The sequence below is a fragment of the Gobio gobio genome, assembly GCF_949357685.1.
Source record: "Gobio gobio genome assembly, chromosome: 17".
Classification (NCBI taxonomy): domain Eukaryota; kingdom Metazoa; phylum Chordata; class Actinopteri; order Cypriniformes; family Gobionidae; genus Gobio; species Gobio gobio.
In genome coordinates this window covers 16,163,008-16,186,672 of record NC_137110.1, presented here as the reverse complement: position 1 = coordinate 16,186,672, position 23,665 = coordinate 16,163,008, and the positions used below count along the sequence as shown (strand labels likewise).

General features: G+C 39.1%; 1 protein-coding gene across 2 annotated transcripts in view; it reads right to left on the bottom strand.

The window, feature by feature from the left end:
- gabrg3 (gamma-aminobutyric acid type A receptor subunit gamma3) overlaps window positions 1-23,665 on the bottom strand; it is a gene marked incomplete at its 5' end in the record, with an annotated part of 197,196 nt that overhangs the window by 48,283 nt on the left and 125,248 nt on the right. For both annotated transcript variants that reach the window (XM_079840551.1, XM_079840550.1), the window contains one exon: window positions 10,265-10,485. In XM_079840551.1, the coding sequence (XP_079696677.1) occupies window positions 10,265-10,485 (221 nt within the window). The remainder of the gene's footprint in view (window positions 1-10,264; window positions 10,486-23,665) is intronic.

Below are 23,665 nucleotides of genomic sequence, written 5' to 3'. Positions count from 1 at the left end.
GCGCTGACATTTCCTAAAACAGCATTGTAAGGAAAACAAGCATACTAACACAGGTGAAAAAGACGTAATATTACATGTATTGTTATAGTATATTTGTATTGTACTAAAAACATACTTAAGTACATTTTAATACATTTAATAGTACGTCATTTTTCAGCTGGGAAACGTTTTCTAAAAATTGTAAACTTTTCAAAAGTTTTGGGTAAATACGATTTTTATATATCCATCAAGAAATTAAAAAAAGATTCAATGTCAAATGCAGTTCTCTCTAGTAAAAATATGTATCACTGCGTACCTACAAAAACATTGAGCAGCACTATTTTCAACATGGATGATATTGTAAACTGTTACATGAGCACCAAATCAGCATATTAAAATGATATTTAAAGGATCATGTAACACTGAAAATGTATTATCGGAATAAATTTCATTTTACATATTAAAATAGAAAACGGTTTTAGTAAATTGTAATACTATTTTACAATATTATTATTTGAGTGTATTTTTGATCAAATAAATGCAGCCTTGGTAAACATTTGTAATTTTCTAAAAAACAAACAAACATTTGAATAACTCAATATGAACATCTTTGTAAAGCAATATTAAAGCATTCATGCATGTTTTTGTACTGAACATCAGACTTGACCCTCACTCTTGAAAAAGTGCTTCATTGTTCTTTGCCAAGTTAATGCCAACTTTCTTTCAGTATATTTATTTGAACACATGGCCTTTAAATCATGATTGTACCTAAGCAGACAAGGTCTTGATCTTGCTGTTGTTCTCATTGGGGTGAGCTTTTCTGATGGGACAGCTTGAAAAGGACATGACAAGCAACGTAGCAGTGTGTGTTTGGATGTCCCGATTGGAATAACTAGGGCAGAGCCGTCTTCAGTGGACACCCACTCATCTGACTATATTTGGAAAACTGCAGCAGTTTCTGACTTATGAAAGACAAAAGTAGACAAGTTTCATGTGACAGACCCATATGGTTTACAATTCCACTTTTCTCTTCAAATCAAAGTTGGAATCCTTAACTTGACACTGCTATTCAAATGGGGGAAAAAAAGAAAAAGATTTTATGCATTTTGTAACTTGTTAACTAGCAGCTTTGGGCTCTCTTGGTGTAGCCGACACTGGGGTGATACTAAAGAAAATGTGTGAACCATTTGCTTACATTCACAACAGTTAGTTTGCTATAAGCAAATGATGCTTTCTCATGTGCACCCCAGTCTGCTGTGATGATACATATGTATTTATAACGAGAAGTGCCAGAGGCATATACTGTAATTCACATTACTGCTCTCATTAGTAATATCTACAGTGGTGTTAGCACATTCTCTCTCTCCCTGGTGTTTTATTAAAAAAAAGGAGAAAGAAAAAACTTTTATGGTTTCAGATATGCCCTTTTATGGTATTTGTTCTTCTTCTTAATACTATTGCAGACTTCTGCTCATCTTCTGAACACAAATGAAGATATTTGACTGAAAACTGTTTTTTTTCTGTCCCTCTGTTGACAGCTACGCTTCAAAAAGTTTGTGAAGAGATTGTAAAACTAATCCCAATGAATTGAGTGGTTTAGTAAAAATTTTCTGAAGAGAAACAATCACTTTACATGATAAACAGATGGATTTACACAAGAATGATGCTCATTGGTTCTTGCGGAAGCTCAAATGTGCTGCTTAACACACAAGAATAAACCTCATTGGTTCCTTCAGAAGCTCAAATGTAATGCGTAACACGAGAATTAATCTCCAGAGCTCAAACGTGATGCGTAACTCGCACATCAAACAAACATGCTTGAGCTTCCGTTTACCATAACTGATGTGTGCATTGATGAATGTTTATATGTAAATAAAAGCCAGAATTAAATGTGTTCAGCGTATAAAGTGTTCATGTCTCTTCAAATTATTTGGACTAAACCGCTCAAATCATATGGATTAGTTTTTTTTAACTCTATGAACTTTTTGAAGTGTCAAAATGTCAGTTGCGTAGCTGTAAATGAAGACAGAAATCGCTCAGATTTTATAATAAATATCTTGATTTGTGTTAAGAAGATGAACGAAAGTCTTATGGGTTTGGAACTACATGAAGGTGATTAATTAATGAGATAATTTTTTTTTGGGGTGAACTAACCCTTTAACTCTTTCCCCCGACAGTGTTCTTTTTTTTTTTTTTTTAGTTGCCAGTCACCACAAGCATTTTTTTTATAATTTTCACAAAAATGTAATGCCCCCCAGAATATTTTGTTGTATGATGAACATGCAATATATCAAAAGAAAGAACATGCCCTCTTCTTTTAAGCAAACAAACAAAAAAATATTTTATTCTAGCTTCATGCATTGTTTTTTTTCAACACTCGAATTTGGGTAAGATTCATAAAAAAGCAACATTTTGAGCAAAAAGCTAGGAAAATCACGTTTTTGTCAAAGACTACACCTAGATTCAGAAAGATGATCAAAACATAGATGGAGTAGATTGATTCCATCAACACCTCTAATGCGTGCACAGTCCTATAGCTCAGCTATAGTGGTTCCCAACCTTTTGTCCATGAAGCCCCCCCTCCATACATATAAGAAAAGCTGAGGACCCGTTTCTTATAGAGATTGTTTCTGTTTGGGACAGAAACAATTTGCACCACTGGCAGATAATTTTACTTTCCAGAAAACAAGATAAAATATCTTATGTAATTTTACTTATCTAGTAAATGCATCTTGATTTAAGAATTCTTATATATTTAGGCTGGAAACAAGACAAAAATACTAAATAAGAAAAGCATTTTTGCAGTGTATAGAGTTTCCTTGGTTACCTCTGGAAACAAAGCAGCACCAGTGCTGTGCTTATATATAAACACTACTTTAATAGGCATCATACGGAGGTAAGATTAAAAGAAAAATGTAATCGAAAATTGTGTGAAGCCAGTCCTTTCCCTTCAGAAATGCAGTCATATAAGCCCCCACTATAATTTAATGTGTAGAATTTTCTTCCAATATTCCGGGCATCGCAACACTGAGCTTGCTCTGCCTGGGACAGTATTTTCTCTGCTCTTCTCTTTGCATCCGTCTTCAGCGTGTCCCGTCTCTGGCCTCGGTTAACGCTGTCCACACAAATTACATTTTGAGAAACGATTGCAATGCATTTTGTGTGCAGGGCGAAATACAAACAAAAAAACGGAACTGGCCGGTTCTGACTGATGGTCGGTATACCGGTGCATCTCGACTGCCAACCCTTCACCTGAAGCTCTGATGAGGATAACGCGCTACCGTGTGAGGGAAAGAGTTCAGAAGAGAGTGGAAGAATTCTGGATTTTTTAATAAAGTAGTTTGAACCATACACACGGAGACGCAGCCGCTGCTGATCTTTTCATTTTTGCCGCAGCTCTCACTGTTGGTGTGAGCAAGCTCGCGTCTTTTGCGTCATTAAAATGTGATCGTTTTATGTGATCGGCAAGCTGAGAGACCACGTCTAGAATCAAAGGAAGTAATTGTCAACATTTTCAGATAAGTGGACGATCATTTGGAGCATTCCTAGAAAATATACGGAAAGGTTTTTCATATCCATATTTGACCTCAAAGCATATAAACTCTTGCGCATCCCCTGCGAACTCTGGCCCCCCCTATGGGACCACAGGTTGGGAACCACTGCTATAGATCATCCTGGGTCGACATTTCATTTAGTAACATTAGGCAGTTTTGATTTATATGCTATTTAATGTTGATGATCATGTTATTTTACATATTCATATGATTACATATGATATCACTTGTTTCTGCATCTTCTTCGCATGTGCTTTGATCAGGAGATTAAGTACTCTTTCAGAAGATGTGTCATAGCGGCCCTACCGTATAACAGTGAAAACACGGAAAGTCTGAAAATTCTGCCAATGGCAGGGAAAGAGTTAAGTAGAACAATTTAAGTATTATAATAGATTCTTACAGATAATAATATATATATATAAATTAAACACATACAATCTATTTACATTATTTTCTGGTCTAATTTTGGGTCAAACCTAGCCTACAGTCTTACTGAATAGATCCGTCACAAATACAAGCACTGAACCAAACTGGGCTAGTTAGATATGAACGAGTGTCATCACATCTCAACATCACAGACACTGGCGTCACACCAGACCAGAAAGGCGGTGTGGAGCTCTAACTCAGAAGACGGGCTGATGTCATGCACTGAGAGTTTTGAAAATAGAGGACTGGTTGCTATTTGGTCACATATCCAGTGGTCTTTAATGTTCCAATCATAACACAGACAACTCAAATCCATTAAATATAAATATTACTTATCAGAGCTTAACACTGTGTGTTGCTGTCTCAGAGAATACTCTTTGACAAAGTGCTTTTGACAGTGACTTCTGTGACTTTTTACCTCTGGAAAGCGGCATAAATGTGTGACCATGGACCTTAATTCATCCCAGCTATTGATGTTCCATCAAGGACTGTGAAAGAGATGACCTAATCTGAAATAGAGGCACCTAAAAATGTCAAAGTGACATCTGCAAAGGGACAGTCTGGGTACCCTCAGTCAAACTGATTAAAGGCATTGGACATCTTGCAGAGGCTTTAGATCATCCAGCTAAATATATTACCTTACAATTCACTGTCATATAACTTGTATCATCATACACTTAAACAATTATTTGTTTGTTTAAACACTTGAAAAAATTAAATTAAACATCTTGACAATTCCCTCCAGCTATCTTGCCTGTTGGGTCTCCACTGTAAGTGCAATCTCTCTCTCTCTCTCTCTCTCTCTCTCTCTCTCTCTCTCTCTCTCTCTCTCTCTCTCTCTCTCTCTCTCTCTCTCTCTCTCTCTCTCTCTCTCTCTCTCTCTCTCTCTCTCTCTCTCTCTCTCTCTCTCTCTCTCTCTCATATATAACTTGTAAATTTAACACAATTCAAAAAATAATACTTAAGTATTACACAGAATTATTCAAGTACTTTACCCCCTTACTTCAAGAAAGTGCAAGAAACATGAAATTAGACCATTGACACTGACTACTGACCTGCTGCCGTGCCTACTTTATTATTACATCCTGTTTTCTCTTTCATACATTTTATACAGTTCTGTTATGACCTTGTCAAAAGCTTGTGGGTCTTAAACATCTACTTTCTTTCTTCTGATGGCCATGTCAGGGTGATTCTATATGAACTGACACAGCCGACAGTAGGTTGCAATGGTGAAAAGTAGTGAATAAAAAACATTTTCAATAAAGTCATTTAAAATCAGCAACCCACTTTCACTGATGTAGCGGTTCATGTTAAGAGTTTCATGTTTCAAAGTCAAGGAAATGCTTTTTATTTCAAATTTCTAAGAAAAAAAATGGTGCACATTTTGTGTGCTCAAGTGCCATAATTATATAAAGCAACTGATAAATTACATAATATATATACACACCGATCAGGCATAACATTATATCCTAATATTGTGTTGGTCCCTCTTTTTTTGCCAAAACACCCCTGAAGGTGTGGTGTGGTATCTGGCACCAAGATGTTAGCAGCAGATCCGTTAAGTCCTGTAAGTTGCGAGGTGGGGCCTCCATGGATCGGACTTGTTTGTTCAGCACATCCCACAGATGCTTGATTGGATTTCAATTTGGAGGCCAAGTCAACACCTCAAACTCGTTGTTGGGCTCCTCAAACCCTTCCTGAACAATTTTTACTTTGTGGCAGGGCGCATCATCCTGCTGAAAGTGGCCACAGCCACCAGGGAATACCGTTTCCATGAAAGGGTGTACATGGTCTGCAACAATTCTTAGGTAGGTGGTACGTGTCAAAGTAACATCCACATGGATGCACTCTTCCCATAGTGCATCCTGGTGCCATGTGTTTCCCAGGTAAGCAGCTCACACGCATGCGGCCATCCATGTGATGTAAAAGAAAACATGATTCATCTGAACAGGCATCCTTCTTTCATTGCTCCGTGGTCCAGTTCTGATGCTCACGTGCCTTTGGCGGTGAACAGGGGTCAGCAGCGGCACCCTGACTGGTCAGCAGCTATGCAGCCCCATACACAACCAACTGCAATGCACGGTGTATTCTGACACCTTTCTATCAGAACCAGCATTAACTTCTTGAGCAATTTGAGCTACAGTATCTTGTCTGTTTGACCACCATGCCAGCCTTCGCTCCCCACGTGCATCAATGAGCCTTGGCTGCCCTTGAGTCTGTTGCCGGTTCACCACTGTTCCTTCCTTGGAGCATTTTTGATAGATACTGACCACTGCAGACCAGGAACACCCCACAAGAGCTACAGTTTTGGAGATGCTCTTACCCAGTCTTCTAACCATTACAATTTGGCCCTTGTCAAATTCGCTCCAATCCTTACACTTGCCCATTTTTCCTGCTTTTAACACATCAAAAAGCAATTGTAGACCAAGATGGCGGCGCGAGTAGATCGCGAGGCTCAGCGTCTCTCCAGATTCTGCAATTTTGCGGTATTTTTCTTGTTCATCTCGGGTCTGTTCGTACAGAACAGTTGTGCTTTTACATCGTACACCCGTTGTGAGCTTTTGGATATTGGTTTGCGAATTTCAACTCCTTCCTGAGATCGCTAGGACGCCCGAGGCGATGCGCTCTGCCCGGCCGGGCGGAAGTGCTAGAAGGCAGCGCTGTGATCGTAAACAAAGGCGGGGTAAGCGTGGAGGTCTAAGAGCTAAGCTAAGGCTAACTCCTTACCGGCTCTCTTTACCCAGCATTTTCCTTGCCAATGTACGATCGCTAGTGAACAAAATGGAGGAGATTCGACTCAGCATTACACACAGTAAGAAACTTTTGAACTGTAACGTCCTAATCTTCACTGAAACCTGGTTAAACAGCGGAATACCGGACACCGCTATTGAGCTAGCGGGACGCCACACACTCCGGGCGGATAGAACACTAGATGGCTCCGGGAAGAGCAGAGGGGGTGGATTGTGCATTTATATTAACAAAGCTTGGTGCACAAACTCTGCTATTGTTGGGAGTCATTGTTCAGCTAACCTGGAGTTTCTCATGGTTAAATGTAGACCGTTTTATCTACCGCGGGAGTTCACCTCCACTATTATCACTGCAGCCTATATTCCCCCGGATGCTGATGCCAAGCTTGCTATGAAAGAACTTCACGCAGCCATCAGTAAACAACAGACTGATCACCCGGAAGCTGCGTTTATTGTTGCAGGTGACTTTAATCATTCAAACCTAAAGTCAGTGCTACCCAAGTTTCCTGCCACACCAGAGGAAACAAAACCTTAGACCATGTTTACACAAACATGGCTGGCGCTTACGTTGCGACACCCCTCCCCCACCTGGGACAGTCAGACCACCTCTCTTTGTTTCTATCACCCAAATATTCACCCCTCATCAACCGTGTGAAGCCATCAGTAAAGACCATCAAGGTGTGGCCTGCGGGGGCAGACTCCACACTCCAGGAAAGGTTTCTAAACACAGACTGGAGTATGTTTGCTTCTCAAGCCACCAGTGGCGCTCACACGGACATTGACTCATTCACTTCCTCTGTATTGGATCATATCAATACCACCATCGACAGTGTTACAACCCAGAAACAGATCACCACATACCCTAATCAGAAGCCTTGGATGAACAGGGAAGTTCGACTCCTGCTGAAGTCACGCAATACTGCCTTCAGATCAGGTGATGCACAAGCCTACAGTACATCCAGAGCTAACCTGAAGAGGGGCATCAAAAAGGCCAAGCACTGCTACAAGCTAAAGATAGAGGGTCACTTTTCCAACTCTGACCCTCGACGCATGTGGCAGGGCATCCAGGCCATCAGTGACTACAAACCCACCCACTCCACCCCCGCAGCCACTGATGTCAACTTCCTGAACGAGCTAAATTACTTTTATGTTCGTTTTGAAAGAGACAACAGAGAAACTGCCACCAAGCTCAAACCCTCAGCTGACCACCCACCAATCACACTCTCCTCCACAGATGTCTGCAAGGCACTGAGCTGGATCAGCGCAAACAAGGCTGCTGGACCAGACAACATCCCTGGACGTGTGCTCAGGGCATGTGCGGAGCAGCTCGCTGGGGTTTTTACAGACATTTTCAACCTGTCTCTTGCCCAAGCAGCTGTACCGACATGCTTTAAACGCACTTCCATTGTGCCAGTGCCGAAACACTCTAACCCGAGGTGCCCTAATGACTACCGCCCTGTAGCACTCACACCCATCGTCATGAAGTGCTTTGAGCGGCTGGTCCTGGAACACCTAAAAGACTCTATACCATCCACATTGGACTCACACCAGTTTGCCTACCGCAGCAATAGGAGCACAGAGGATGCGGTTTCCATGGCACTGCACTCTGTGCTCACCCATCTGGACCATAAGAACACGTATGCACACATGCTGTTTGTTGACTTCAGCTCAGCATTCAACACTGTCATCCCATCCAAGTTAATAGCCAAACTTGGAGACCTGGGCATCAACACTTCAATGTGTAACTGGATTTTGGACTTCCTAACTGACAGACCCCAGAATGTTCGTTCAGGATTCACCTGCTCCACATCCATCACACTCAACACTGGTGTACCACAGGGCTGTGTGCTAAGCCCGTTTCTCTACTCCCTCTTCACCGCCGACTGCAAGCCTGTGTATGGATCTAATTCCATCGTCAAGTTTGCGGACGACACTACGGTGATTGGGCTCATCAGCAACAACGATGAGACTGCCTATAGGGAGATCCAGCACCTGGCCACATGGTGCGCTGATAATAACCTGCTCCTCAACACCACCAAAACGAAGGAGCTCATCGTGGACTTCAGGAAGGAGTCAAGAGGCACACACGACACCATCCACATCAATGGAATGGCTGTTGAACGTGTCTCCAGTTTCAAGTTCCTGGGGATCCACATCTCGGCGGACATGTCGTGGACGACCAACACCTCCAGCCTGGTCAAGAAGGCTCACCAGCGCCTCTTCTTCCTGAGGACACTGAGGAAGAATCAGCTCTCCTCGGCTATCCTGGTGAACTTCTATCGCTGCGCAATAGAAAGCATCCTGACCAACTGTGTGGCAGTGTGGTATGGGAGCTGCTCTGTTGCGGAGCGCAAGGCACTGCAGCGGGTGGTGAAAACTGCCCAGCGCATCACAGGGACTCCACTGCCTGCCATCGAACACATCCAGAGGAAACGCTGTCTGCATCGAGCTCGCAGCATCCTCAAGGACTCCTCTCACCCAGCCCACAGACTGTTTTCTCTCCTGCCCTCCGGCAGGCGTTTCAGGATCCACCGGACCAGGACCAGCAGACTAAAGAACAGTTTTTTCCCCAGAGCTGTCTCTTTATTGAACTCAAACCCCCGTTGATCCACTTCCCTCATAAACTGATAACTCTCCTACCTCACATCTTCCTTCACTTTGTTATTTGCACTACCGACTGTTTATCACAGTAACAACTGTTTACATATGCATCTTGCACTGCCATATCTTAACTGGATTATGCTCATTTGCACTGCCGACTGTATTTATAGTACCAATGTTTACATTTGCATTTTGCACTGTACTTCTAACTGTAATATGCAACCACTTTCCACTGCACTTTACACTTTTTTTTTCCGGATAGCTCTGTCCATAATTTATTGCACTACCCTAATCCACTGCTATTCCTCATATTAGCCTAGCATATTATTGTATACCTCTATCTGTAAAATTCTGTTTATAGTAATAGCCATCTGTATATTGTATTCATAGTACATATTCACCTGTAAATTCTGTTTATAGTAATAGCCATCTGTATATTTATTCACTGTACATATTCACCTGTAAATTCAGTTCTGTTTATAGTAATAACGTCTCTCTATTTATACATATTTATACATATTCAGTACATATCCATGTCCTGCACTTACGCATCCATTGTATATCCTGCACTTGCTGCTATTGCACTTCTGGTTAGACCTAAACTGCATTTCGTTGCCTTGTACTTGTACTTGTGTAATGACAATAAAGTTGAATCTAATCTAATCTAATCTAATCAACTTTGAGGACAAAATGTTCACTTGCTGCCTAATATATCCCACCCACTAACAGGTAACACATAATCAGTGTTATTCACTTCACCTGTCATAATGTTATGCCTGATCTGTGTATTTAATGAAATGTATATATATTTACAACCTTTACGACCTATACCTAAAAAACCTTCCTAACCAGCCATATTTATTTCTCATTTATTGGATAAAAAAAGAAAATATCATATTCTTACTCCTATCATTCATCATTTCATTATCAGATATAATTATAAAATAAATGACTTACCTCAAAGTGTAAAGTATTTTCCCATCATTCCATATTCTAAGTAGCTGATTTGGTGTAGTAATCCAATGTGAATCTGCGCTCTTGGAATTTCTGAAGATCGTGTCCGGTAGCCAAATGAGTCCAACCATATTACTGTTCAAAGTCAATATTTTCATAGTGCTGTTATATCTGAGCCGGCTGTCCGTCCATGTCTGCGCAAAAATTATGTCAATCTGGTACTCCTGTAGACATAAAAAAAAGCCATGTATCAAGGGAGAGGAATGACATGTCGGCTTAATAATAGCCTATATTGAAGCTCTTATAGCGATCACTTTTGAACCATAAATACATGGCGCTATTCTTGTTGATTGAATATTGAAACTTGAACCCATTCTAATACATCCTGGCCTTAATGGTATTCTTTAGCACTCTTAACTCAATCTCACTGTGATTTATTCCTAAGTGGAAACAGAGCCTTACAGTAGCAGTCAGAATTCATAGAACCAGCCCTTAAATTAATGCCAGAATTATTCAGTATTCAGTGATGGAGCACCGCCGATCCCACTGTGGTTTGGATGGAAGTCAGAGTCAGCTTTGAGATACTTTAACAAGGATTATGAGGTTCTGGCACTGTAGAAGCTGGCAGTAGGAGCCACAGGAATTGAATGTGGGGAACGACACATAATCACACCTCATGGTCCACAAACTTTCAGGGATTTCTTAGGCTTTATAAACCATCCCAGCAGTTGTATAGATACCCACAAAGGATCCTTGTGCACATGGTTAAATATTGCATCTGACCCATGCAACCTGTGAGGAAAAATGCCTAAACACATTTGTTAAAACCCACAGGGTTAGAGCCATCTGATATTTCATATATTTTAGTAGTGCGTTTTGAGGGCAAGAGGTCTTGATTTACTGAGCAGGAAATTTAAAGGACAGATCCTTTTAACACAACTAAAAGGGGCTATAGGCAACAACAATTAAACAAAAACCGAATGAGGCCAGAGTTTGTTGAAAGCTCAACAGCTGTTTCATAAACGCTCTTTGCCATTACAGTCTGAAATAGCCTTCAAAAAGGGGTAATTTTGAAATCAGATCATACCATTAATACATTAATTATGGTACATTGAATCTTATGCTTTTTACTGTCAGAATGAAAGCTGAAAAAGACATAATAGGGTTTACCAGAGACTAATAGAGGATATGCATTTAATCAGCACCAATGAATGTTATTTATTTGAAAATGTCTCGCTGAAATATATCCCTAACGCAGAATTTATGTCAGAACTTCAATGCAGAAGTTTGACAGGGTCTCTGAGGTGTAAGAGTCACTGCGTCTGAAATGGTGCATAAATAGCTCAAAATCAATTTCCATTTCAAACATTTGCCATGATTAGAACTATTCTGTGGAAGCAGTCCAATCAAAATATGTGCCTACGCATCATTGTGTGTGTGAATGTGTATTTGAAAAAGACCTATCTTCTTCGGAGTGATTTGAGGTAGGAAGACTAATGGCCTCATTATCTATTCCAGCTTTGATGTCTGAATCCAGCCCTATAAACATCCAGCTAATTTACTCCAGCCGTTTCAACCGGCCAGCCTTTAAGTGCACTGACCCCACTAAAGTCTGCACAAACCTCCACGCAGATCTGAACAATGTGATTTGCGCTAACTCTGTAAATGATCCATGGGCAAGATAAATGTGGGCATCTGTGCACTACATGCCATAGACTTCCTTAAAATGTCACCATATTGAATACCAAACTCAATGTGATGATATTTGTTTGAATACATTCAAAAAGAGCTCTGAATGTTTCTTGATGTTTTCAAACTGGGGTCAGCAGACCCACAGGGGGTCAAAAGCTGGTGTGAGGGGGATGCAGAGTCTTTCAGACAGAGGGAAATGTAGTAAAAAGTGCAATAAATAAATAATCATTCATTTTCATAGGTTGATATTTAATATTTTATTACATATATGTCACTCTACATTTAAGAATATTTAATATTATTTTATTCTATTAACAAACATTTCTTATGTTTGTTTCCAAGTGCTCATTTCTCTGTGCTTGCAATGTACATATTGGAAGAAGAGTTTGTATTTGTGCTGTATCTTTCTGGAGAGTTTCTCATCGTGTTAGTTTCCTTCAGCTTGCACACTGGGGGATTTAAGGCAATATTCTTTGTAAAGCTGGTCTGGAACATTGGAGTATTTGGAACGTTTAGAATATTTATTGTGAAAAGCGCTATAAAATGATTCTCTTTTCGTATATAATCTAACATTGCTCTAATAGTTGGTAGAAAAAAGATACACTGCCAACTAAAAGGGTTAGTTCACCCAAAAAAAAGAACATTCTGTTATTAATTACTCACTCTCATGTCGTTCCAACCCTTTAAAACCATTGCTCATCCTTGGAACACAAATTAAGATATTTTTGATGAAATCTGAGAGCTTTCTGACCCCCCCATGGACTGCAACATTATTACCACTTTCAAGGCCCAGAAGTTTACCAGGTAGTAAAGACATCATCAGTTAATGTGACTAGTGGTTCAATCTTAATGTTATGAAGTGACGAAAATACTTTTTGTGCTCAAAAAATTAAATTAATAATGACTGTGTCAGTCTCTGAATTAACCCTTTAATGCATAGTTAACAATGACAGGACAGCCAATTATTTATTTTTTGCAAACAACACGCCTTTTAATTATTATTATTTCTCATGAAACCATACATTAATGTATATATTTATATACATTTTTACAAGCAAATATGAGTGTATATTCCATTATATTTTAGGAAGAAGGGGGATTATGAGGGGATCGTTAAATTTAGGGGTTCTTGACATCAAAAAAATGTGAAAACTCTGTTATAGTGGCACTTCCTCTTTTATTACGACTCTAAATTGATTGTCCCACTTCATAATTAATGGTGGATGTCACCCTCCAACTCCACGTACCTTCACCGGCCTGACAGTCATTTGACCTTTTGCTATCTCTCCCCAAAGGTGGGTCTCTTCATTATAATACCAGTCTCATTTATCACAAGTCAGTGGGCATGAGAGCAGTCAGGCCATAATTGTGACCTTTTGTTCCAGAAGCTAAAGGGAGTTCAGAGGTAGGCGGAAAAGAACATCACTTCAGGTCTAATCGCCATCCAAGTGAAAATGTGTTGAGAATAAACAGAACTAATGTGAGGTGATTCCATTACATCTGGACAAAAACAATGTACAGGCAATAGCGAGAGTCTGTTTGTTCAAAGAAGTCTAAAGTGAATCGGTTGCCATTTTATAAGCCACAAAGTAAAATTAACTTTGTTCTTTTCAACAGAAAGATTACGAATGATCCCATATAATAAAATGAGTGTAAACATTTTCTTGTTGTTTGAGAGTTCCAGACTGTCACAGTCTGTGTGCTGTGACAATCTGTTATATTAATTAGGTTTTGGAGTGCTGCTTCAAAGCTGCGGGCAAGCATCAAACACTAGAAAAAAAGAAAAAAAAAAGAATGTTTTACAGCATCGAGTCTGCACTCTAAATCACAAAGCTGATGCCGATGCGGGGGAGATTCAAAGATTCTTTACTGCTGTGATAAACAAGGAATTACATCGGCAAAACATTAGTAAACACAACACACAATAAAAGTGTGCAAAATGTATATAAGCGTGCATACCAGTGCAAAATTCCCACGGACTAAGAAATAAATGGTGGAATGTGGCAACAGGTCTGTTTGTGTCCCACCGGATGTCCTTATCGCAAGGCAAGCCTTTACTAGGTCGAACATTTACTCAGCAGGCTTGGCAGTTTGCGGATTTCCATTGAAATAATTTTGTTGTTAACAGTCTGCCATAGTTTGATTTCACCAGGCTTGTTTTTGTCTGGATAATCCGTCGGGACTGCTGTGGAGAATGCATATAAAAACAAGGTTCCTGCTTTGTGGTTCACTGCAAATGGAAACACTTATTTAATGAATACGAAATAAAACAACGAATTTACCCTACCTTAGAGGTCCTGACAGACACATTTATGTCAGTGGTTGTATTTCGTCACATTCATTAGCTGCTGAATTCAATATAGAGGTTGATTCAAAGGATAATAACCATTGCGTACAATTGCATTTCAGTAAAAACGACTACTATAGGTCTACTATTGCCAGGAGTTAAATGTCAATGCAAAATGTACGCACTTTCAAGGACCCAAAAGTGAAAATTCTGCTATTATTTACTCACCCTGATGTCGTTCCAACAATATATGCTACTATTTGTTCAGTGGAACAAAGCGTTTTAATAATTTATGCTATTTTTTGCCAAACAATAACAGTTCATAGTGACCACAGGGGTTATTTTACAGTGCTTTTATATTGTTTTTTCTTTCGAAAGAACTGTGTGTGTGTGTGTGTGTGTGTGTGTGTGTGTGTGTTTTAATCCTTACTTAATCATGGAGATGTTTCACTTGGTTTTATTCTATTGACATGTTTTATTTGTGGATCATTTTTTTAGGTTGCCACCTTAAAATCTGGAAAATGACAACTGATGGAAATTCTGGCTTATTTACAGTGTCTGACTGTTGATTGATGAGCATTGTCCCTATCAAATAAATAAATACAAAAATGTAAAAAATGACGAGGGTGAGAAAATACTTTCATATTTTTGTGAACTCTTGTTTAAAGTGGGCATCAGAATGTCTTAATTTCAGTGTAGTCTTATAAAGTTTACATCAGTATTACTTATTATGCAAAACCAGCCTGGCTTTGTCAGCTTTCAAAGAACATCTCATTTGATGGCGGGTTTCCACAAATAAGAATCTATTTTTACCCAGTAAAGTGTCGTGACCTCAAGGGACATTTCTTGCACCTGTGTACTCGCCTTCATAAAGCTTCATTCAAAAAAAAATATTTCAGAGTGGAAATATTGCCATACGAAATTTCTGAAGGACTAGTAGGAATATCACTCATTACAGTCAATTGTCTGGCCCAGGCTTTTGTGAGTAAGGAATCATTTTCTGCTCCGGTTCCTATCGTGTCCACAAATGACCTGCATACAGATTAGTGATTTCCCTGAGCAGAGTGGCTCCCTCAGCTGTTGAGATCAGAATGAGTGAGTTAATTCCACCACGCCTGACAGGCACATCACGCCATTTGTGGTAATGACATCTCCCTGCTCCGCTGTCCCACGCACACACACTTTCACCTTTGATTTGTGTGTGAGAGCCACACAGTATCAGATTCATCAGGCCCCTTCTCCTCCCATAGCTCTAATTAAATTCCTTGTGCCATTTATCATCTGAGAAAGAGAATATATAAATAAAGGCCTGTTGAATGAATGATAAAACAGGCCAAGGCAGAGTTATGCAAGCTCTGGAACGTTCACGTCCAGGGGGATGGTATGCATTAAATGAATATGGCATTTAGCCATGACACGACCACAGGGGATTGGCCCGAAGGAAATACACCGCAGGGAGCCTGGGTCTGAGGTGTTCCAAAGTGTTAAAAAAAGTTCAGCCAAATTTCATTAGGATATTCAGAGAAATGCTAGTCTGTGCTACTATCCTCCATATGCCCAGTAATTAATAGTATGTACTTATAGTATGCAGAGACAACCAAAAAGTGCAGTTAGAGGCAGAATTATCAACTGAATTACATTCATTAACAAATGAGCATGTTGCAGCAAAGTCTAACAAGAACTGTTGAAATATAAAGTAGAATCAAAGGGGTCAGGGGTCAAAGTTTTGAATTTGAACCACCGCCTGGGCCCAAAAATTATCTTTCCCCATTGATTTTTATGTAGATAAAAGTATCAAAATGAATGCAATTGTGTATTTATCCATTTTATTTAGTTATAATGGACATTATTTAAGACTAGGGATGAATATTTGCTGTGTACTGTAATGAAAAGTTTCACAAGCACTTTTTTTCAGTGTTAAAAAAAATCCAGTGTTAAAAATTCAATCGGGACGATGTAATGTTAAAGGGATAGTTTACCCAAAAATAAAAATTACCCAATGATTAACACTAAAAAAAATGGTGCTATATAGTACTAAAAGTGGTTATTTGGCTCGTAATCATAGGGGAACCACTTTAAGTGCTGTATAGCACCAAATCTTGGTGCTTCAGTGGTTCTTCACCGGTTCTTTGGGATGACTGAGGTGCTAAATAGCACCGTTACCATATACAGAACCTGTTAAGATATGGTGCTACGTACATAGCACCAAAAGTGGTTCCCCTATGATTACGAGCCAACAACCACTTTTAGTGCCATTTAGCACCTTTTTTTTTTTGTGTACTCACCCTCAAGCCATCCTAGGTGTATATGACATTCTTCTTTCAGACTAATACAATCGGAGTTCTCCAAGCATTATAATGGCAGTAAATGGCAGCCCAAAAATTGAAGCCCAAAAAAGTGCATCCATCCATTATAAAAGTAATCCACACGGCTCCAGGGGGTTAATAAAGGCCTTCTGAAGCTAATCGATGGGTTTTTGTAAGAAAAAAATATCCATATTTAACACGTTATTAAGTAAAATATCTAGCTTCCGGCCGACCGCCTTCTGTATCATATACACCTAGGATGGCTTGAGGGCGAGTACACTCTAAAAAAAAAAAAGGTGCTATATGGCACTAAAAGTGGTTGTTGGCTCGTAATCATAGGGGAACCACTTTTGGTGCTATATACGTAGCACCATATCTTAACAGGTTCTGTTAAATGATGGGGTAATTTTCATTTTTGGGTGAACTGTCCCTTTAAATGATGCCTGTTCACCCATGACAAAGATTCTGTACTGTACTGAGACATTATTTTATCTTCACGCAGATCTACAAAAGACTGGAGCTTTAAGAGAACAATCTCAATTCACAGCCAACTAAAGACCCAACATGATGGCATTCATCCACCGTGATGGCAAGCTATGTTAAAAGGGAATACTCTTCTTGATACAAAAAAGAGGAAAGAATAAAGAATACATTCTCAAAGCGCAAACTCTGAAAGGAATTGTACTTTTGTGCTACAGTTTCCCATTTAATTAAATATACATTTTATCCACCTAATTACACAAAAGTTTCCTACTGCTATTGTCAGCACAGCTTCAATGAGTTCTTCCTTTATGTTAATAAAGATGCAGTTAAGCAAGATGTCTCCTTGTTTTTTTAACAGTATATTATGGGATTTTATATAAAATTGTAATTTTGAAAACAGACCATAGAACTATTACTAACATTTAGCTTACAAACAATATAAAATAAATTAGAGAATTGCCATTAAAAACGGCATAAAGATATTTGTATTCATTTATGCAGCAAAATCTGAACCCAAGAAATGAGTTAAGAAAATAACAATGTATTCTCAGGAGGCTTGAGTAAACTCTTTAGATTAGTCAGTGGAAAAGTTCTGTTTCCATCTGAGCTGCAGATCTGTGCTACGTCTCCTGAGGACACCATGGACTCCAAGGAACCGCATTTATATTACAGAGTCAACAAACCTGTAAAATGGTAACTTTAAACCACAGAGAAACCAATATTAATATAATATGTAACATTTCCTCACAATGTTGACAGCAATGCGCAACGGTTTTTGCTTGCATGTTTTTAAAATAATTGCAATGGACAGTGGCGGCTCCAGGAATATTTTTGGGGGGTGCTCCGGGTGGGCTTAACAGTTCAAAGGTGGTGCTAAAAAAAGGAGTGCATCACTTACTTCAATACCCAGCATTTATTGCATTGTACTTATTTAATTTTCCGTTTTACTGTAAAATTATCCATTTACAAGGTCACATTGTAAAGTGTGTGTGCAGTTATTAATCACGGTTTCAATTTCGCTGAACATCTTTATTATTATATTGTCAGCCCTTTGAATCAATAACAGTTATTGAAACTTGTCAACTTCTATGTATTTGTTATGTCTATGGACAGTTCCACCTTGTGGCCGGAATAGATAATGATGAGTGAGCTAAATGAAGGAATGCACTTGTGCTTTTAAAAAGGCTAACAAAATGGAAAAGAGCACAGAGTGTCTAGACGTTTTTTTAAAACTTGAAATTATTCAAGGCGCAATATGTCATTTTTGCCGCTGTAGAGGTTGCTTATTTAAAAAAAAGGAGTAGCTTGATGATGCCTTGATTTCGCGGAATCACGTTGTTGATTGTCTTCACCTCTACAGCCGGTGGAAAAGAATCCGATAGGACTCGGGCAGAAATCATTTTCATGGATGAGCTAATGTATTAAATATTTATTAACATTACTGTAGTATGAAACAGGGTGGGGCTGAAAGCCATTGGAGCAGAACGAGGACAAGCGCAACACATGGCTCGAGAGCAGTGGAGCTTTTATTATGCGCAGACGACCGCTTCCGCTTCTTCCAGTCATGCGTATGTGGTGTAACACAGCACTCTTTTATCATATTAGATACATTTGAGTGAGTTGACCAAAGTTATGGTTACGGAAAGGGAAAGTTACAGTCCCGCGATTTCAACGCCACCATCACTAAGCTTCCGTATTTATCTCAAAACATTTTCCCAGAACGTTTGAGTTAGAATAGCTAATAAGAGCACAATTATGAGCATAATGAGACTTTAAAAACGGACTGAGGTTAACTTTTCAGCGTGATGCCGTTAAATGTCCTCGACAGCCTCTGTAGTCCCATTTAACCACTTGTTACTTAGCAACCACCTTTTGCAAGACACGTAACAACTTCAAAAAAATCACGAGTAGGGTAATACTGATGTATTTTATGTCGTTGAATAAAACGTGAAAGTGTCTTGAGCTTGTGTTCACCACAGACCTTTTTTCAGCCATTTAACCAAAAACCCATTGACTTTGAAACGAGGGAACCAGAAGTTCTAAAATGCTAACTCGCTTCTGCGTTTTGGCCTACAAAGTGATGTCATTTACTTGCACCACTCTATTGACTCCTCACACATCAAAACCATAGACTTGGTCGGCGTCGTGTCATAGCTGGGGGCGTGACGTGGGGGCGGAGCCAGCGTGGGGGAAAACAGTCTATTCCCCCACAATGTAGATGGATGGGGCTAACCCTGTATAGCCTGTGTAGAATCACTTTTCCCGCTCGACAGAGCAAGATATATAGAAAAACTGAGCCATATGGGTCAGATTGTCCGTACAGTATCTGTGACTGATAAACGACCCAACGGAATCAATGGCCAGAGGTGTCATTTTCTCATCAAAAATATATGCTGCTCCGCCGACCCCCATTTAGGTATGACATGTCAACTTCATAAATCAACCAGTCTTTCGATGAAGACGTTAATTCAGTGTTCTTGAATTTAATTGATTAAAAGTATGCATCACATACATTTAACGTTTGATCATAAAACGTGTCTTGTGCTATGAAATTGATATTTGGAGTTGACAATATGTTGTCATTGTCACAATATTATTAGAATTACTGACATAGGCAAAGTTTTTTTTATTTACTTTGAATTATGAAGTAGCCTAGCTATTATGTTGTGTAATATTTGTGGGAGGAGCATGCATTTTGATGAGAAAATGTACAAGTGTCGTACATATAATGTAACTATCAGCTTGAAGCACAAGCATGAGCCCAGCCCTTCGCATCATGAAATAAAGACTTTTGAACGTTTTGTACATTAATAACCTCGCGCATTATGTGGATATGTGATCGCTCATCGTGGAAAAACTGCTTTAACGAGTCCTGTACGTGACAAGTATGACTTTATTGGCGTTTTGTTCAACAAAGTTTTGCCATTGCAATTAATAAAATCCCCTTTTTTTATCTTTACAATAATACCAGCATCATGTAGTGCAAATGTTTCATTGTAAAACCTCAGATTTTTTTTTTACTTCCTAGAGGTGCAGAATGCCACATAGCAACTTTTCGGGACTGCACCAAGCAAAAATAAATCGTAATCATTACAAAGAGTAAAGATAAAGCGTCTAACAAGGTCTACGTGCTTTCATTCTAATGGTTTGTTTGCCCCCACGGCATATGGTGGATGTGACGTTTTGTGGGCGTTCCCAGTAATGCCGACCAAGTCTATTATTTGTAGGCACATTAAAACATTTATTAAACCTAATTAAATTTTTTAGGTTTTTAATGACTTTTATTTTTAATGAAAGTGACAGAGTAAAAAACAGGAAAATCAATAGTAAATATTTTCTAGTCAGGCTATAGATAGGGATAACATTTCTAGTTGGGCTATACTAGCACCACTGGCGTTGGATTGGTGTTATAGTGTGCCTTTTTAATAACTGCCACAACCATTTATATCATGTGGAGTGAGTTCCTCAAAGATGTTATCCTCTCAAAGAAAAACAGTCACTTTTCATCCTCATGAGACAATGCTAATTAACACTTAGCATCCCCTATGGCCTAATAATGGAGCTTGCTGTTTTTGTCCTCATTGGAACTCTGCAAATTTACCTCCCGGTGAAAGTCTCTAGTTAAAGAAATGTCTGTGAACGGTTCTGCATTCGATTTTTATCCAATTAAAAGAAAGTAGGATGACCTTGTGAACGTTTTGAATTTCAGAAACAAGCCTGTTCTTTTCTGTTCATGTTTTAAAGGGATAGTTCACCCACCAAAGAAACTTTCATCATTGGTCACTCATTTGAAACTTTTACAATGAATTGGGAACTCGAGCTTTCAAGCTTCAAAAAGGATGGAAATAATCACAATAAAAGTATCATACTTTTAGTGGTACAAATGACTCATGCAGACTTGTAATCTTATTACAAGGCCTTGAAGTTATAAGATAGCTTTTGTGTGAGGAACATGCTGAATTTTAGGATATTTATCGAGTCAGAGAGAAATTGAGATTAGGATCTGTCATATTTGTGAGTTTAAATTGGTTTTGTGAACTGAATTCAATGAAAAGATCACATTCAAAAGAGGAATTAGTTCATGAATTGGACATTGCTACTTTTCCCTTTACTTTTTTTGTGGTCTTTTTGTCACACAAAGCTATTGTATGACTTCAAAAGCCTGAATATAGCACATGAGTCAAAAGTACCACTTTTATGGTGCTTTTTTTGTCCTTTTAGAGCTGGGAAGCCCCAGTCCTCATTCGTTAAATCAAACATTTCATTATATTGATTTGTGTCCAGGATATTCTTCAAAAATGACATGAGAATGAGTAAATAATGACAGGATTTTCACTTTTAGGTGAACATAAGGCTCGGAATAGAATGTGAATAGCTCTTTTAAAAAAAAGCCAGTTTCACTGTAGGAATTCCCTCTTGGAGAAAACTCCTTTCAGATTCATGTACTTTCCAGTGAAGCGAAAAAGTGCTTACAGTGCTTTTTACTCCAACTCATTTCTCACCCCTCCCTCTGTCCTCCATGTACACTCTTCTCATTCCACTCCCTTCCTGTCTCACCTCCCAGCACTTTCTCCCCAATCTTGCACAGGCTCATTCACATTCTCCAGGTCGCATTCTCCTCTGGCCATGCCCGTCTCAAGCGCTCACCTTTCCACCCACAGTAATCTTTGTTCCTCCCACTCTCTCTCTCTCTATCCACCACTCTCTTCTTTCCATCATTTCATCTCTCTTCACATTCAAACTCACCATCTAACTCAGGTTCTTACCTAGTACTTCAAAACTCAAACCCTCCATTTCACACCCTCTCGAAAGAGGAATAGAGATCGTGATGGTCTCCAGCAGACAGCCTTCCCAAAAGGTGTGAAAAGTGGCATTTTTCTCTGATCATCTTAGCCCACCCAGACCAAGTGACAGCTAAGTGGGCCGCTGACTTGTGGAGAAATGTTGGCAGTGCTCATGACTATGCTGCAGAATTCTGCGGGGTCAACCTCAGCCCCTGAAAGAGGGTTGCATATGCTTGCTGGCAGAGCTGGAGGCATGTGCTGCTGCCCTCATTACAGACACCCCAGGGTTATTTTATTGATGGAAACTACAGGGTTTTCCAGCTTTACTGAAACAGCTAAATAGGTTACGGCTCCAAGCTAGAGGCAAAGCCATGAACTTAATCTAAACATTCCATGCTGCTTTCTTCTTAATCTTTCAGATAGCTAAAGCTCACCCTGCAGTGTTCACGTTCACAAACTGTATCATACCTCAGTGCCATGCTGTTAATATCACAACATCCCTGAAGCCACATATAAATGAGTTAACACATTTGCCCTAACATCACAATCCTGCTTTTTATGATGCATCCTGACCTGATCTATATAAATGACTGGATTTCTCATTGCGTTCTAAACTGCCGTCAGTGTTTGAGTGGCCATCTTACGACCCTACAGCCAAAACATTGACATATCATCCGCAAATTAATAGTTTTAAAGATATATGTACGTACATTAATCGATACTTCAAACAAAAGTTATCTGTAATGTGTATGGTCTTTCCGGGCAGGATAAGCAATATACTGTATATAGAAAGATCGGTGTGTCTACTTCACAGTCACACTGCCGACACAGGTAACTGAACTAACACAAAATAGATTTCTTTATGTACGTAACTCTGCAGGAAATATTAACCATGCACATATATCCAAGCTTATAAGCAGAAATTGATTCGAATGTACATTAAATAATACAATACAAACATTCACCTATTATAAATTGCACTATATTATATGGATGTTTTACCATGCTTTTTGCTTTTTTCATGCATCATCGTGCTCGGAGCGACAGTATAAATGGCTGGAAATAAAGCTTCATGTCTTTAAATCCATACGCAGCCAGCGTCATTTCCCATTACGGATGAAAACAGTATTATATAACACAACATAACTACATAACCACAGTGAATAACTGCACATGACGAATTAAGTTGTATGCGCATGCCTTACATAGATTACAGATAATCATTGTGACATTTTATGTTGAGGTGTCTCGTCCATCCGCTGATCTGATATTCGCTAATGTAATTCCAGACTTGAACCATTTAAATGTTTAGGATGTTTTAAGAATGCACAGGGAGACTTCAGATATAAAAACACTGACTTGTTAGGTAATGTGTTCACATTAAAATCAGACAATTTTCTATTAATTCAATAGAATGTGAGGGAATGCGGTAAGCGGTGGCTTCACTTGTTATGAGCAATCCAGTCATTTATATAGAAACCAATCCTCTGCCAAAATATAATGGCTGCAATATTTGTTTTTATGCACATAAAGAGTTGCACACAGAAAATGGCAGAAAGTTAATATTATAATGTATTAGTTGGACTTGCTATGACGTCTACAGTATATGCTTTCTATTCATCTGTGCATTCTTAAAGCAAGAATTGTATTTAAAATGTTCCCATTAAAGTGTTAGACAAGCAAAAAAGGTCACCACTAACCTTAAGTGAGGGAGTCACACTTTAATTAAAAAAGATCATATCATAAATGACACCCAAATACCACAAAAGGAACACGCAAAGATATCCACACTCTGAAGGTAGTTTATCATTAACAGACCATTAAATCATTAAACAACTCAATATATTACGCT